The sequence below is a fragment of the Rhinolophus sinicus genome, linkage group LG06 (assembly GCF_036562045.2).
Source record: "Rhinolophus sinicus isolate RSC01 linkage group LG06, ASM3656204v1, whole genome shotgun sequence".
Lineage (NCBI taxonomy): Eukaryota > Metazoa > Chordata > Mammalia > Chiroptera > Rhinolophidae > Rhinolophus > Rhinolophus sinicus.
In genome coordinates, this window is record NC_133756.1 from 49040876 (window position 1) to 49059990 (window position 19115).

Consider the following 19115-nt stretch of genomic DNA (forward strand, 5'->3'; position numbering starts at 1 on the left):
GCAAAATTCACTGTCATTGATTGTTTTTTAAATTTGAAAATACAAGAAGTTATAGCATCTAACATCCGAAGCAGGCATTTAAAAAACCTCTGAAATATGAGGGTGAATACTACTGTCCATGTTGTTTTAAATTGTTCGTGTATTTTCTGAACATGTTAGCCCCTTGTCATGGGGATAAAGGTCTCTTTCACTGGTTCATTAAATGGGTTGGAAGTGTTACATTTTTAGTTTTTGTTTTTAAATCTAAATTTTCCTTTACATTCTCAGGTATTGTTTGATAGACTGTTCAAGTGGCAAAAAGTAAACTCTGTTGAATGAGATGGACAGTGGACAACAACAGCAACTACATTCATATTTTAACAGGTGAGAAATAATGCACATAATTAGATTATATTGTTCTAAACTGAGCCTCAGGAAACAAGAATAGAATTACCTGTCTTCCCTTAATACCCTTCTTTCCACGAATCCCAGGAACACCCTAGAATACAGAAAAGTCAAAAGTAAGTATTTGTTGAACAAGTGAATGAGATCTTTTCCATCAAATATCACTTAATGAAGTACACTAAAGAGAGAAAAAAAATGTTCTTTAAATTGGTGTGATATTCCGAAAAGTTTCAATATGTTAATTTAACTGAAGTGGACACTTTTCTTCGTAACAGAATCCTGATTTTACTCAGGAATCTACCCCATCTGGATTCCAAATGGGATCTTGACATTCCTCTGGTGATAGTTATTCGTCCAGAGGTAAGCACACAACCAAAGTTGGCACAACCAGACAAACAGGAAGGTCTTTTTTTCCATACCCACTTACCTTCCTTCTGTCTCTGTCTCCCTGGCTCACCATAGACAAAGGCACATTGAGCCCTTGCACTGGCAATCTTACAATCATATGGGAAACCAGCATTGGGATAAAGCCAACATTAGGCAAAGCCAAGCAGAGAGAAGGATGGTGATATCACTAGGCTCAAGACCATACTGTCCCTGGATCCCACCGAAGCTATGATTTTCTGGTCACGTCAGAAGCAATAAGGCATAGTACTTAGGCACTCAGACTTTGGAGCCAGACTCTATGTTGAAATCCTGGCTCTGCTCCTATTACTTGTATATAGTCTTAAACAAGTGTCCTCTCTGTGTGCCTCATTTTCTTCATCTATAGTGAGAATCATAATAGTACCTTTCTCACTGGGTGAATATTAAAGGAGTTAATTAATATAAAGTATTTCTATAATGCCTTGCATATAGGATACAACCATTCAGTAAATAATTTGCTGTTATTATTTTCACCATTATTAAAACTTCCTCATTTTTAAGCCACTTTGAGTTGGGATTTTCTGTTAGTTGCAGTCCAAAGAATCATCCAAACTGATATAATCACTTTGAGACTTATAATCACTTCAAAGACTTAGAAAGTAGGAAATCTATCAGAACCATGTAGCTTGGGATTTATAGTACATATAGATAAGTTAGAAGATATCATTGGGTAAAGTAATCCATCCACTTTCAACTCAACAGTGTTTGACAAATACTCATCTAATGTCTCTATCATAAAAGAGTTTCTGGGACTCTCCAATTGCTCACCATTGGACTCATTTCATTAGGATTTTATGCATCTTTACAGAATACAGCTAATCTATTTGTTTGTTATTTAATGGGATCATGCTGAAGATATTTTTTGCAAGTGAAACAAATGTTCACCAAGAGAAAATTTTCACCTTATCTCACCAAAGAAGATTGGTCATTTTAACTGTCATTACAGCATATTTAAACTCTGAATATTTCTCCTCTAGAAGGGCATTCACAAGTAATTACAGAAAATGTGATTTAATTCACTTATTTGAAAAACCATATATTTGAAAAATTCATCTAACAAAGAATAATCTGGTTTACTTTCACTTGCAAAAATCAGTGTTCAGAAATGAAAACTTCCACTTGGACAGCATTCCTATAATAGAATTAAATGCTAAATTCTGAATATGATTCTCTGTTTTCAAGCCTTATGATAATATATTATTAATCACATTGTTTAATTCTACTGTTTTCAATTAATATTTACAATGTAAATGAAGGTATGCAAAAAATAAAAATAAAATCACTGAACTGCAATGGCACCTAAAACTAGGTATGATGAAGTTAAAATGCTAGACTTCTGTACATATCTTAATTTTTTTAACTATAACAAACCATTTTACAAAGATTCTATCTTTATACACAAGTACATACATTTATGAACATCCATCTTCCATTACTAAACAAAAAATATATCTTCTGAGGCTGAATTATTTAGTGTACATTGCATTTTACAATACAAGCCCTGTCAAGAGTTTATATTCAAATTAAAGATCGACGAATTACAAAATAAAATTTTCATAATTGGATATTTTAATATTGCATTTTGTTTTTCAAATTGAATTTACAATAGCTATATATATATTTGTATTACCTTACTTTCTCAAAACAAAATTTGGCAAAAACATGAGATAATCTAATTATGTATTTCTGATAGGTGATTTTCTTAAAGCTGGTTTGCTTCACTCGGTAAGATTACCCACCTGATATCTGAGTTTATGACCCCCGTTGTACATTATCATAAGTATGTAACTTTAGAAATGACATTTAAAGAAAATGGACTTACTCTTTCTCCTTCAGGTCCTAGTTGTCCTGCTTCGCCAGGAGAACCAATGAAACCCTTAAAGTAAGCAAATCATTCTATATTATTTCATTTGAATAGTCACCCTGTAAGTAATTCCAAATACAGATACTTAATTTTTTTCATAGTAATATAAAATTATCCAATTTACCAGTATGGCTAACTTCCCCTCACCTTATGGCTTTTCTTCCAGAAGTTACAGATTAATCTTTTTGTTAAAGAAAACTAGTAGAGAACCTCACTTAAGACATGGTGGCTAATAAACATCGACAAGACCAAATCTTTTTCTTCATTGAATTTTATAGTGGGAAGAAAACATACATATGTATTTAACTAAATTGCAAGGTGGAATGGAGGTATCAAAAGATTACAAGAAGTATGGAAGTCTCAAAAGACTGTAAGAAGTACGGAGGAGGAAGAGATTCATTCTAATGTGGCAGGAGATAAAGGCAATCAAAGAAGGTTTCAAAAGAGATTGGCCTTTTTTGTTTTGTTTTGTTTTGTTTCAGGTGTACTAAAAAGAGAGAGAGAGAGACTGGCATTTGAGATAGGCTTCCTAAGTAGGTAAAAATCTTGATAAGCAAAGGACGGAGAAAGAACACTCCAAGCTGAACAATTACAGTAAGCAGAGATATATTAGAGAGAATTCAGGGAGTGTTTGTAAATGGTAACTGATAGCATTTTATGTGTAAGATGCTTTGGATAAGAGCAAAGACCGATTGTGCCATCATGAAGATTCCAATTGGCCTGAGAAACAAGAGTACATATAAATAACAATGCAAGGTATTTTATCCTAACTTATTTTAGTTATATCTCACCTGTGGCAAATAATAATCTGTTTCATCAATTTAAAAGATAAAATGTACAGTAGTTTGGAGACCAGATTAAGGATAGCCTTAAATTTCAGGTGAAGATTTTCAGACTTTATATCTTAGACAACTGGAAGCTATTGATGCTGTGGAAGTGTGGTAGTGCCCTGATGTCGTTGTTTTTCTAAAATATTAATTTGTTGACAGGATACAGAATACATCTGAGGCAAGAAACACTGAATGTAGGAAAACCTATTACAAAGGCTCTTTCAATGGTCCAAATTTGAAGTAATATGAGTCTGGATCATAGATTCAGAAAATGTTACTTTAGTGCCCATTGTGTTCCAGGAATAGGGATTATAAAGATGAATACAAAAATCTGTTCTCTCAAGAAATTCATAGTTTATTAAGAAATAGGATCATAAACAAGTAATTATATCATATGAAAATTGTGACATGATTATGTGACACGCAATGTGATAAATACTATATGCAATGGGAACTTTGGAGGCAGAATGACCAATTTTAACTTGAGGGAAAATTTAGGAAAGCTTTACAAAGGAGGCAACATTTAAGCTGAGTCTTGAAGGCATTCCAGGCGGGTCTAGTAATGTGCCCTCAATAAATCATTCAACCAATCAAACAGCAATGAAATGACATTGAATTTTCATAGAACTGTAGCTAGTTCTATGTGATTGGTAGGCAAGGGTGGGGGGAGTGTTGGAAAGGGTAGCAGTGGCCACACATAAACTCTTATATATAATGATGTAAATTTGGAATTTGTACTGTGAGCCATTAAAAATTTAGGCATAGTGTTGATATAACCAAATTTGCAGTTTATAAAATCCACTAGGATTACAGTAGGTCAACAGGTCTTTTTATATGTCTCTAAGTATTAAGGTAAAAATGATACTAAGGTTTATAGCTGGACTGACATAAATATAGAAAACAAATAGGAAAGCTGAGTGTGGTAGAAAGAGGATGAGGTTTTATAGTCATTTTGAGTTTGTGGTGATGATGAGACATTCAAATGTAATTATCTTGGCAGGGAACTGGAAATGTGAGACTCATAGAAAGCTCATAGAGAGACACGAGATTGGAAGGTGAATCAGATTGAAGGGTAGACTAGAGCTCTGAGAAGAAAACAAAAAATATCACTGAACCAGATAAAGAGGTTAAAATGGAGATGGGAGAAAAAGAATGACTTTTATGGATACAAAGAAAAGCCGAAATACAAAAATATTTGGAAGAGAGATGCAGGAGGCCATTTTGACTAAATTCCAAAGAAAAGGCTACTTATTTGAATCAGAGAATGGGTGATCTTTCAGAGGAAATTCTTCCATAATAATATACATTAAGAGAGAATTCAGGTTTTAAAAAAGTAAATGTCATTTGTACAGTATAGCAGCATTATTCGCAATAGCCAAAAGGTGGAAGCAATGCTCAACAGATGAATAGGCAAACAAAATGGCGTATATTCATACCATGAAATATTATTCAGCCTTAAAAAGGAAGGAAATTCTGGCACACGCTACAATATGGATTAACCTTGAAGACAATCATGCTACGTGAAGTAAGCTAGCCACAAAAGGATAGGTAATGTATGATTCCACATAAATGAAGTACATAGAGTAGTCAAATTCATAGAGACACAAAGTAGAATGGTTGCTAGGGGCTAGGGGGTGGAGGGAGAACGGGAATTATTGTTTAATGGGTTTGGAGTTTCAGTTTGGGAAGATAAACAAGGTGCTAGAGATGGATGATGGTGATGGCTGCAAACAATGTGAATGTACTTAATGCTGCCTGCTATGAACTGAACATTTGTGTCCCCTCAAAATTCATATGTTGAAGCCAAATCCCCAATATGATGGTATTTGGAGGTAGGGCCTTTGGAAGGTGATTAGGTCATGAGGGTAGAGCCCTCATGAATGGGATTAATGCACTTATAAGAAGTAATTGAGAGAGATGATGCTTATTTGAGAGAGATGATTACTTTCTTGGCCATATGAGGATACAGTGAGAAGGTGGCTGTCTACAAGCCATGAAGTGGGCCTTCACCAGACACCGGATCTCCCAGGACCTTGATCTTGGACTTCCCAGACTCCAGCATTGTGAGATATAAATATTTATTGTTCAAGCCATCCGGTCTATGGTATTTTTGTTATAGTAGCCTGAACTACCACTAAACTGTACACTTTATATGGCAGATTTTATGTTATTCATATTGTACCACAATTTTCTTTTTAAGTAAATGTCTCAGGAATCATTTCTAAGTTGCCTTAAATAAGAACCTTGTGAGGGATTTAGTTCCTGAGGGTGAAAGCTACTTTGGTGTTGCCATTGAAGGAACGGTAGTTTTGTCTGACAAGGAAAAACACCTTTAAAATTCCCTATGTTCTACAGATTGTATGAACGTGCAAAAAACAAAGGGAATAATGAGAAAGAACTAGTTTCCGTCTACTTAACTTTAATAAGTGAAACACCTATAATTTATTTGCTTGAAAGCCAAGCATCTAGAGGATAAGGAAGGTTTATTTTAAAATAAGGCATCAAAATATTTCTAATACCAAACATTTAAGGTTATGATGACAAGCTGTTGCATGTATGTTCAAAATTGTCAGCTACAGATGGCTTCAAGTTTAAAAACAGTTAACTTGTTTTAATAGATACAACTGAACTGGAGTTTTGCTTATAAATAAAGACACAGATGCCCTAACTGGTATACATTTATCAGTGAACTAAATAATCAATTGAGTACCAAGAAGATGAAAAGTCAGACCTCTATTCAACAAATTCTATACAGGGTGCAAAGCATAACATTTTACAAGAAAATATTTTAAAGGGAACAATACTGTGAATAATTACATAGGTGTTTCATAAAGGTTTCTTGATCATTATTATGCTAAAATAAAATGTCAGGAGCACCCACCAAAGACAGGACACAGGGCTGTTGTGGTCATTCTCAAAACACCACCACTAAACTAGAGGTTAGTGTGTAATGAAACAAAGAACATAAAAAATACAAATAATGCATATGGACTGCAAATAATGTATTTTGCTTTTTGGACTGAAGGCTGTATGTTGAGCTGGAAGTAATTTTGTCACCAGCAGAACCACGAAAATGTTAGGAGAAGCCCTCCACACATCTTTTTTGAGGCACCTAGCATATTATTTATTACACAAAGAAATGCCAAAAGAGGGTCTGTTACAAATTGATGGCCTGTTTTAAAGACTTACAATTTAAAAAGTAATTATTTTAACACCAAAAAATGCAGTCAAATAACAATACAAGTAAAAAGATAATTTATCACATGATTTATAAAAATATTAACTTATAATACATAGCATGTGGTATGTAGTCCAATAACAGAACACAAATTAAATGAAAAACATGTTATAATCTTGTCAGTATGTTTTTGTGGTTTTTGTCTTTTTAACCACATTTGGAGTTAATGTCAAAAGTCTACATTTGAAAACCTTTGTGAATGTGAAACCTAGATAAGTTTCCTCCTGCTCTCCCAAAAGAAATTAAAGAATTAAATCAATCATAAAAAGATTACATAATTTAAAAAAAATAGGTTTTATGAAGATGGTCATCAAAACTAAAAATACAACTTAAAAAGGGTTACAACCTAGACACTAAATTTCAATACAAATGAGGTAAAAAGCAACAAAAAAGGATGTATAATATAGTACAAAAATAATATATAGAAGAACACATAGAAAAGTTATAGGACTCACTGAAGCAAGATGAGAAATTACAGTAATAAAAAACTGCACAGTACAGTTTGGAGTTATTAGCTGATGCACAAAAGAAACTCCCAAGTTCAATAATAATGAGCTACCTAACAAGAGCATTCTATGTGCTAGGCACTGTGTGTTAAGAATATTAAGATTAAGCTCAGGTAGTTCTCATAACTACCTGAAAGGTAAATTTCATTACTACTATTTAATAAGATAAAAAAATGAAGCACAGAAGAGATGAATGATATCTAAAGTCACAAAGCTAGTAAATGAGGGGTTAAGAAAAAAATAAAAATAAAAAAGCCGGCCTAACTCCAAAGCCCATGTTCTTGACCTCTAATCTCTTCTTGCTTCTAAATCCAAGTCAACATATGCTTTTGGTGCAGCTCCTTGTAATAAGAAAACACATTACTTTTCCCCATAATATAGTCACTCAATGCAAGGGTAGAGATAGCGTGGGGTAGTGGAAAGAGTACAGAGCTAAAGCTGAGAAGACCATGGTTCTAGTTTTAGCCAGCTATGACTTTGCCAAATCGCATAAATTCCTTAGCTTACTATTTTCTAATCTATAAACTGGAGACAATATACCTGTTCTCCCAGTTTACGGGAGTAATGGCAAAGTAAAAGAAGAAAATGTATATGCAAGTATTTGAAAACGTTTAAGAATTTTAAAAATTTAAAGCATCATTGTAGTACATACTGTTTAAATACTTTATGCTTTGCTTATTTTAAGAAGGTATTTTAGATAATATAAGGCACAGATGTAGATTCTGGAAAATAACTGACCATTATAAATAGAGATTTTTTAAAAACAAAAATTTTGGTATACTTTTACTAATTTTTCTAGAACTAGTAACTAGTTTTGATTTTAATTTGTGGCACACTATATAACATATCACAGTAATTTTTTTTCTTTTTACCCCCAATGATTAAAAGTAGCTAAAACTCTTTCAATGGTTTGGAAGTACAAAGGTATGTTCTTGATATGATAAACTTATTTCCTTCTTTACATATATTTCTCCTCTCCAGATAGTTTTTGTATCATAATATTAACTCAACCTTAATCTAATATGAATGTTTATTGCCTCTTCATTTTTTCATCATGATTTCTTAGGTCTATATCTATATACATTTACATATGAATAATACTAATGTTTATAGAGCATATTCTAACACAGTAGACATTTTTCCAGGAGCTAGCAAAGTGATGTAAATGAGGAAGCTCTCAAAGGATGATGTAAAATCTACTCCTATAAGACTACTTTCTGTGGCCTTAACAGTGAAAATATCTATTAAACACGTGTAATTCTTTTCAGGCTAAACTTTCATTACATTTAAAGTTCCTACAAAAGTATAAAAATGATAAGTATTTTGTATATTTTGTTCTACTTTTATGCAAGCATACTCAACAAAATGAGGAAAAATGCTTACTTACTCGTACACCTTTAGGACCTGGATTACCTTCTGGTCCAGCTGAACCCTAGTGTGAACAAAAGACAACATCATCGTACTGCAGCACGTTTTAAAGAATTGTTGATAAATAGATTAATATAAAGGGAATATAAAGAGGTATCACTTTCACAAGTACAAAATTCAAAACTCTGTATACTAAATGAAGACTCATACATTCAAGGAATTTTAGAATTTCAGAACCAAAAAAGGCACTGTATATAGTCTATACACAAATATATTTTAGATATCAAAATAAAGTAGATTAGCACACATTGTCAGGTACAACAATAATTTTTCGTTATTTCTCATTGGAAAATTGTTCTTTTAAAACATGTCTGATTAACATCTAAAACATATTCCAATAATTTTTATAATAAGCACATTTTTTTACATCAGGTCATTGAGTATTTACAGTATATTTTATATTTTTCAGGTAACACAATCATTACTTGGCAGTAAGACTCTAATACGCAATACCCTCCACTGTATTTTTAAAGGCCTAAAAATGAAATTTTGTTAGCAATATATTTTTTGGGGGATTTTCATTTCCCTGATTCTTGAAAATAAAAAGTATATTATAAATGAAGTTTTCTAGTATGCTAAATGAATAATTTCAAGAGTAAGTAATCAATTAATGAAAGCCTAGGAAAGGAAATTTATTATTAGTCTACATAAAGTAGTTAGAGAAAATTAGAAATTAGAGGGAAATAAATATGAAATGATTACAATGAATTTTCAAAACAGATTACATAGACTTAAATTCGGTTTAGATAAAACTTTTCAGTAGTGGTATATGTAGCACTGCCAACTGTGTCCCAAGGTTTTGTAACTGTGTTGTTTTAAAATGATGTTTATTATGCAGAGTCTTAACTCTTACCATTACTCTATTTTAGTCACTGGCAGTATTGTAAAATCATCAGGAGGGCTGTTTTAAGATTTTATTAGACCCTTAGGCATTTTAATTTTGAAGGTATGTCACATCAAAGAGGTTTGAAAGCCCCACTCCCATTTTAAGCAAATCCTTCGGCAGTAAAATTTTTAACGGACGTTTACAATTTTGATTTTGAAATTATTTTGCTATGAGTAATTCATTATTTAATACAAATAAATTATCATTTGAGTAAATTATCATTTACTCTCAAAATCAGTACAACATATTAGTGAAGACGAACAAAAAAGGAGTTTAAATATAGTTACCTCACCTGCCTGCCAGGATAACCACGTGAACCAATATTACCAGTGAATCCTGGAATTCCCTGAAATTGAAAAGTAAAATAAATAAAACAATACAACAAAGTCAAAAGAAGCCCAAGGAAACAAATCTGCTGCATTCGTAATACCCAAATTTGGAAAGAGTTTTTTCCCCCATAAAAATGCAGAGGGTCCTGCACATTGCTTATCTGATTGAAATCACCTATTTGAAATGAAAATGAGCCAAAATTACTAGATAAAATTAAATAAAACTGTTAGATTCGGGCCATAAATGACACACCGATTATTAATGATGGTAAATCTACCACGGAAAAATTCCAGTGCTACATAAAGACATTAATTCTAGAGAAAGAGTTCGTACATTTCTTACTGACCACTATCTTTTTGGACTGAATTCCTTCTTGTGTCTGTCATCCTGTAACTCTTCTTAATTGTCTGAGCACAAACCCTATACGACTAAAAGGGACAGTGAACTTCAATACTGACCTCTTGAACCTTCCTAAGGCAAACTTTTTCTTACAGCAAGTCTGATTAAGTAAATGAATATTAAGTGGTGAATGAATACCTGTATCATGACATAGGTCTATCTAAAAATTCACATAGTAACATTGAATGGTCAACTCATTTTGAAATTATAACTTTTATATTCTTGATTTAAAACAAGGTTCGCTCAAAGAAGGCTGATGTATGGAGACTCAGAGGCATAAGAAAGGAAACGTGCTGCAGAATTGGATGGAGAAATACCTTCATTTGTTTTCACTTTCTTTCACTGATACATTATTCATTCATTCACTCATTCATTCATCAGTTTATTCAGATTTTAGGTCAATTAATTCTTGAAGTAAGGAAGTGGCAGACGAATGTGTGCTCAGCTGCCTTAACTTTACCTCAAATGATGACTGCCCTGGTAAATTTCACAGATTCCTCATTTATTATGTAAAATTCATTTCCTCCTTATTTGTAAAAGAGATAATACAAGATACTAGCCCTTTCCCATCTGCTCTGAAGTAGACTGATGGGTGTTACCTCCCTTTTAAGTATAGAAACACTACAAAACTGCTAAAACTTGAAAAAATCTAGGCAAAGAAAAGACCAAAAAAAGGGCAAATAGAGGATCATAGTTGAAAGTTTTTGCCCTCCCATTCTATTACATATGCAGACCCCTAATATATCTTTCTCTCCATTTTTCTCAGAATCCATCTCTCAATTTTATTCTGTCTCATTTCTCTCCTTCCTCTTTCCCTTCCTTCCCCTGGTACAACAATTACCATTTACCAAGCACTTCTTTATTTTCCAATCTTGTCTACAAGTGAAGACATTATATCGTATGAATTTCAGAAACCATATTTGTGTACTAAATATATTATTATATATAATATATGATATGTTATTCCTATAGTAACATTTATTGAGCAACTATCATGTGGCAGGGAGTATTTCAAGTATTTTATATATATATTATCTTATTTAATCTGCTCAAACCCTATAAGGTAGGTAACATTATCCCTAGTTTACGGATGAGAAAGATGAAACATAAAGTGTTTGTCACCAGTGTAAAGTCACTCAATTAGTAAGTGGGAAGCCAGAACTTAAATGAGCAAATCTAACTCTTCAAAGCTGCCTCCTTATTGTAGGTTTGAAGTACAAATAACTTCCAATAGTATTCTAGGGAAAACACTCTAATTTATGATATTTGGTCTAATCTATTTACAACTGTTTCTGTTATGTCCCATCCAGTTCTAAAATGCACAGGCCTCTATCCAGACGTTCATAAAACCTTATATTTAAATATGCCAATAGAAAGGAATGAAACAAATTAAAGAGGCTGTTTTTATTCTGTAGGTTATTATCTGGCTAATGCCAACCACCATCTCTTTCATTCCTTTCCTAGCCAAATTAGGTTAACTGACCCCAATTAAAAAGCAATCTGTTACATAAATGAAATCTGATTTTGAATGGACTTTCACAGAGGGTGTGAAGGCAATATGTAGAGATCTAACACATTCCAGCTGCACAGAGAAATACACAAAGAACTCCATTTGATGGCTAAGTTCTGCTGTACGTGGAAGATCAGTAAACAACTAAGCCTTCAGCATAATCTTATATGGCATAAACATATTCTAAGGAAACCACACCCTAAAATCACTGAGACAACCACAGAAGCACAAAAGAAGCTCAAAACGAACACTGTGACTCAATTCAAGCTGCACTTAAAAATGGTTAAAAAAAAAAAAAAGTTGGCTCACTTAAACCTGTATATTGGATGGAGGAATTTAGATACAGAGTTATATTTGATAGCCCCTGGAGGAATTAAAATAGGAAGCCTGCCCCAATACCACTTCCCACTCTAAGCATCAAAGCACATACTCTGAGTCAGTCAGACTTCATGAGGGTCCCAGCAGTGCTACCTGGAATCCTCCCTATATCTCAGTTTTCTCATTAGGAAAATAGAATAACAACACACAGGTCATAGGATTATAGCATGGAGTAAACAGAATAATGTGTAGAAATATATTTAAAGTGGAGGTAACTGCAATAATTCTTAGTGTTGCTAAGCATTAAATTATGGAAACATGGAAATAGTCAATAAATGGAAATAGTCAATAAATGTAAACATATTTAAATAGTCAATAAATGGTTATACCACTAGAAATTGTATTATCATTAACAGTAGAAATACAGTGTGGCAACTAATAGCTCAGTAAATGATAGCTCTTATAACTAGAGCTTGCATAGATGATATAAATACTTTTCCAAATGTTTGCTGACCAATTTACAGATGTTTAAAAATTATCCAGAAGTGAATGTCTCTTAGCAAATTCGTTATGTTCTTCTTAATATCCACAATGTATTCACAGTTAAAATACAAAATGATTTTTAGTTGTTCCTCAGTTATCACCAATTTTGCCTTTTTTCCCCTGGAAATAAATAGAATAGAAAGTAAGAACTGACTTCAAAATACATTTTCCAACCTTTAACATTGATTTGAGACTCCTTTACAAAAAATACCTCTTTCAGAACCGTGACATGTACATTAACAGAACTAGGTTCTAGAGCCATTGTGAGAGAATTGGTCAGTACTGACACAAGATCGATTTTTTTATTTACTTGTAAAAATACCACTTTTTTTTCCCATTGGAATTCACACTTTTCAGCCAAAGCAGTATTCTAGGAATATTTTTTTCTACCCAAGGACTAATCCCTCCCACCCTTCTGATTTTTACCCACAAATGTTCAAATGCTTTTCAACACTTCTTTAATCTTCAGGAAACTGAGATTGCACCTGTTACAGAAACATACATCAGTTTGGCTGCCAAGTCTAGTAACTAGACTTCTTGAAAAATTGTGTCTCAGGGACTGAAAAGAGTGTGCTGTCCCATTTAACATGAATGAAATGCAAAATTGGCTGTATTTCTCAATTTATCTTTCCCTCAAGGCCAATCCCCATCACATTTCTTTCTAGAGTTCCCTTCAGGGTTTTCTGAGGTTCTCTGCTGAGTCTCCAATAAGGTATCTGTCACCTAGTTAATTTCTAATCTCCTACCCTTTCTACTGCTTTGTTCATACTAGCCTAGTACACACTGCATTGGAAACAAGATATATGACTTTATTTTTTCCTATGACATAATGATATAATATTTTCTTGTGGGAGAGAGGACTAACATGATTAAAAACTAAATACTGCAGTTCCAAAATTATTTTGAGTTTTAAATACATGCATATGTATATAATGAACAACAGCATATGTACCATTCCAATTTGGATTTTTGTTAAAATTTATTTGCACTCCCTCATGCAAGGGTCAGGGCACTAATTGCTATGGATAGGATTTAGTGAACTGGCAAGCCCTTGAAATTGTACAAAAAAAATCAGGTGTGTGTGTGTGTGTGTGTGTGTGTGTGTGTGTGCATGGTGCGCGCATGTGCATGGTAAGTATATTTTCTAAGGAAAGTAGTCATAGCATTTATAAGATTCACAAAGGGGCTTATGAACCACAAAGTTTAAGAACTGCTGCTCTGGAGCATACTAGGCAAATAGTGACAGTCAGTTTGAAACATGAAAAAGAAAAAGAAAAAACATCAAAACTGTAACAGATAATCAATTAAAAGTTCATCCTGTAGTAAACAATGAAAATCATTGAGAAGAAAAATTGAAATAGTAAGTGGGAAAAAATAATCTCAATGAAGTTCCCTAAGGGGTATCTTTTTCACTAGAAAAGATACAAGTTTTATAAAGGAAGTACTTACTTGTTCACCTCGGAGTCCTGGAGGTCCTGGATGTCCTTTGAGGCCCTGGAAGATAAAGTGAAGAAATGCTATGAAAAGTAAACCCATATAAGCCAAATAACTAAACACAAGTTCTAAGTTGTATTTTATCCCAACTTTTGGTTCCCTCATCAATACAAATGTAATTCTTACTAATTTATTTAATAAATTTAATAAGAATTTAATTTTTACTAAGCAATAAATTGTTATTAATATTCTTAATTATTTTTCAGTATTATTTGAATGAATTACTATTACCAACTATAACGGTAGCATAGTATAAACTAGAGAAAAACAGCATCTTTTATAAAAGGATAGCATCTAGCAATGGATCTGCTTAATTTTGCTAAAGCTTTGTAAAAATTGGTTTTAGTTTCATTAATGCTGAAACAAAATGCCCTCAGACAAAATCTGCTTGTAATTATTGAAAAACTAGACCACATCCACACAGTTTCTCTAATTCAAATCACTGTCATAATACTCCATGAATAAGTTGAGATGAATGTAAAGAGCCTGCTTATAGGTCTAGCAAAAGTGGTTTTACAAACCTGCATAAGAAATTAGTAACAAATGCTATATGTCAATTATAGTATCTCAATTAAAAAAAAATCGTTAAAAAAAATCCAAATAATGGAATCCAAATGAAATCTTAATTTCTATCATTAGCACCCTATAAAATACATAATATCCTTTTGCCTCTAGAAAGGGCTGCTTCTATGAGCAAAATGAAGGAAGCTAAAGGAAAGGACAAGAAGAAAGGAATAAAGGAACACCTTGGTGCTTACTTGTACAGCTCTAATCAACAATCAGTAAATCAACCTACACTTAGTATATTTTGGCATATGTAAAAACAGAAGAAAAAAATCCCTTTTTTTTTAAGAAACTCAGAAGATTTTAGGCAAATTATAATTCAAAAACCTGAAATAAATGATAGCATACACATATCAAAAACTTCCAATTAATATATTGGAAGTTATAACAGAAGAAAAGTTTTTGAGGTTTCAGAATACAGAGTAACGCAGTGAAAAGAGTTATTCAGGATTAATCGCTCAGGGTATATCAACTCGGATTAATGAATTAGAGAAGAAATGATGCTTTGGTTAGATGATGGGGAAATTAGAAGAGGTGCCTATTTGAAAAATAAGGAAATGCTTTAAGCAGCTTTTGAGATGTTATACTAAACAGTAAAATGTTCAAGTAGAGAGGTCTTTTGGGAACCAGGGAGAAGACTGGAAAAAGTAAGAAAGCAAGTTTAGAGGCAAAGATTTTTGTGTTCTCTATATGTTATATGTGGGCATATTAGTAACAAAGAAGTAACAGAAGGAAAAAAGAAGAGGGCAGAGGTAAAGGCCTATCCTCTCGGAGTTTGCTTCTTTTGTGATTAGGTGATTTATTAGCAAGAGATCAGAAAAGTGACAATGAGAAAGAATGGAAAAAGGGAAGTGGGGAAAGGAAGGAAGAACAAAGAAACTTCATTTGGCCACACATTGTGCCAACCCCTTCCAAATACCTCAGTTAATTAATTTTATGGCAATCTTATGAAGTAGGCATTTTTCCCATTTTACAGATAAGAAAACTGAGCTCTGAGAAGTGAAATAATTTGACCAAAGCCATGTGAGTAATAAGGTGGAATCATGTTGGTTTGATAGATGTCTCAAGAATTGAGTAACCTGCTCTTCTAATTACTTTATATGCTATAGTTGTTCAGACTCAAATACTGGCTGTCCTCATTCTCATCAATATGCTCAAACATTAATTATAGACCACCGAGACAAATCAACAAAAGGAGTTATATTTCATAAAATCACAGTATTACTAAAGCTACACATTTACCAATAGCATCTAAAATACCCAGTGTCTTAACTCAATTTTGCTAAATATATATATATATATATATATATATATATATATATATATGAAAGATCAGCCTAGTTACAAAACATGAGATATATTGTTTTCAGTTGTCCAGTTGTTATACAGGATTCTACAAACAAAAATATTCATAAAGCTAAGTTTTTTTCACTTTTTAATAATAGGAAATAAGAAATGTCCTCAGCATTAAGACAGTGGCGGTGGCTCCCTGGGGTGAAAAAGCAGCTCTAAGATGGTGGGAGCTCAAAATTTCTAGGAGAGTGTCAGGAAGATGAAGAATGAGGAGCCAGGGTGAGAGGCACATAGGTAGGAAAACTCTCTGCAATAAGCCTATTTCTTTTTCTTTTTTAAGTATGTGTTTATTTATTTACTTATGTATTCTTATTTCTGTGAACCCTTGAGTCCAGCTACATACTTCCCTTTCTTTGGCCAACACCCGATTTTCTTCCCTCCCTAGTCCATGGTTCAACAGAATGCAGTGGTGGTACAACTTCTTCGTTAGCTTACTTTCCCTGAAGCACTTTATAATAGTGAATTAGACATTTTAATCATGGTATCTTCTGTATGTACAATTCCCTCTGAAGGGATTCTCTATCATCCAGAGACTCTGATAAGGGGGCAGCACCAAATAGTCATGACCTTTTTTTCATGAGCTCACTTCTACACCACTTCAGCCACAAGAGATGGCACCTGATCAAAGGGAGGCCAATACAAAGTCTGGCCAGAGACCTGTAAGGTCATTTGAAACAAAGAAGTTCGTTTAAATAGGAACAAGCTGGGCCAGTCAAATTCTCTTTTATTAAGTTTAATTAAAAAACAAAAGAGCGAGAGAGCGAGAGAGCGAGAGAGCGAGAGCGAGAGCGAGAGCGAGAGCGAGAGCGAGAGCGAGAGAGAGAGAGAGAGAGAGAGAGAGAGAGAGAAAAGAAGAGTGGGAGGGAGGGAGGAAGGTTGATTCAGGTACTTACCAATAGGGTGCTGAAGATGGAAAGTCATGAAGAAAGGTTAAGAGAAAGAGTAGGGGCAATGAGATACTGCAAGAATGTCAAAGTATAAGTACAAAATTTAGAGTAAGCAGAAACTATACTGAGAAAGAAAGTTGTCAGAGAAAAAGCAACACAAAAAGATTCAGAGACGAGATGAGTAGCAGTCCTAGTAAAGTACAGTAAACAGTCTATAAACTAATGCTGCTAAGCTACTCAGAGCTACTTTGAATCAGTGCCTGTCTCCATGAGACAAAGTTATATTACAGCACCTATTTTTAGATTCCATGGGTCTCTGCTTCCCTTAACGCTGCAGAGAGGATTGAAATAATTCTCTCTTCCTTGAGATAGCCTGTCTCCATTCTTTCAATCAAAGGAGCCTAAGTAAAACAAAATGTTTTTGTTTTTGTTTTAAGGCTAATAATACAACAATGAAAAGTAGACTAAGTACACTGAGTTCTAGATCCAGTTTTATCAATAGCTAGCTATCATGAGCTTTAAAGTCTACATTTGTAAAATGACGGCATTGAGTTAAATTATTCATAAATTTCCTTTTATTGCTTGCATTCTGTGATTACTTAAATCTGTAAGAAAGTCATCACTTTCTATTTTTTTTAACTTAGCTTTCATTAAATGAAAAACAAAGGCATATGTAAGAGTCAATTCAGGCTTGGAGGTGTAGGAAGAATCTAAGATTGATGTATTAGAGAAAAACTAGATTCAGGCTTCCAAAGTCATATGATCTGAAACCAAGATGGGGACTCTGGGGTGTAGTAAGATGGAAGAGAGTGTGTCAGGTAGGGCTATTATGATAGTGCAGGTGAAAGAGGATTATAAATTAGATTTGAGTGGTAGAGTTAGAGATGATATATAAGGCCTTTAAGATGTTTAAACTTAAATTAAGCTTCTTGTCAATTTCATTCAAAATGGTATCCCCAGTGCCCAGAGCAGTGCCTGGTGCATAAGTGCTCAGTAATTAACTGATGGAGAGACTTAAGTGAATGAATTAATGAAAAGACATGGGTGAAAAATAGATTCTAAGTGTTCACTATAATATCTCAATTATCTTAATGTTGAAATGAAAGGTTATAAGTAGGATAAAGAATATCTTTTTTATTTTTAATGTAATATTATATCTGTAGTATACTAGGGTTAGTACCATTATTGTATAAAGGCCTTCATTTATTTCCTAAATTTGTGATTATACAACTCATTTATTTTCTACTTAAACACTAGTCTACAAAGTTTTAAAAAGCAAAGGGAAAAAGTTCTTGGGAAAACTGCCTACATTCAAGCTTCAGCATAGCTCCAATTTAGGGATCTGGCATTTCATTTTCAAAAATTAGTTTATATTGCAGTCTTTTGAAAATATTCTTTGATTTACTGTTTTCTATACTCACATAGGAAGAATAACAAAAAAAGTTCCAGTGACTAACAACACATGATTTTTTTATCTGATGAATGTATTGAAAAAACTGATGTGAACACATTCCTTAAGAAATGCCAATTGGAAAATTTACAAATTCTGTTTTTAGAACAGATCAAAAACCCGTTACAATGAATTATGGAATTGTCTCAATTTTTGTTGTGATGGAAAGTTGCCTTACTCCAACAGTAAATGGGGCTTAGAATCTAATTTTAATATAGAGACTTTAATTTTAATATTTATCTTAACAAGAATTTGGACCTCGCAAACATTTTATCAATAGGTGACTACCCAGGACAAAAACGAAAAAAAGATACAATAGATTCCAAATCAGAAATATTGAAAGACACAAATTTCAAGTATATGCTTGAACTTCCTGAAGTAGTTCAAATTTCGACACGTGAAATGTTTATCCATACAGAAAACAGTGCTACCATTTATATATAGGCCATCCTCACTTTGCACGGTAGTATACGATCATAAAACTGACCATACAAGCTGAAACCATGCCAAAACTTAAAAAGGGAAAAATTACAGTCGTTCTGTGACATTAAAAAAATTTTGCCAACACTTAAAAAATTCTGCCAGTTATATGTATATAGGGAAAGAAGAAAAGCTGACCACTCTGACCAGGTGAAAGGGCACAGTCAAACTTAAGAGCAGCAATGTTCATTCATTCACTAATACGTGCTTGTTATGAACCTGACA

The 19115-nt window shown here is 33.2% G+C and overlaps 1 protein-coding gene across 7 annotated transcripts in view; it reads right to left on the bottom strand.

The window, feature by feature from the left end:
- Positions 1 to 19115, bottom strand: part of COL24A1 (collagen type XXIV alpha 1 chain) — a 308258-nt gene that overhangs the window by 234007 nt on the left and 55136 nt on the right. For all 7 annotated transcript variants that reach the window (XM_074335081.1, XM_074335082.1, XM_019751779.2 and 4 more), the window contains 5 exons: positions 14112 to 14156; positions 9855 to 9908; positions 8636 to 8680; positions 2633 to 2686; positions 434 to 478 (listed from right to left, as the gene is read on the bottom strand). In XM_074335081.1, the coding sequence (XP_074191182.1) occupies positions 434 to 478; positions 2633 to 2686; positions 8636 to 8680; positions 9855 to 9908; positions 14112 to 14156 (243 nt within the window). The remainder of the gene's footprint in view (positions 1 to 433; positions 479 to 2632; positions 2687 to 8635; positions 8681 to 9854; positions 9909 to 14111; positions 14157 to 19115) is intronic.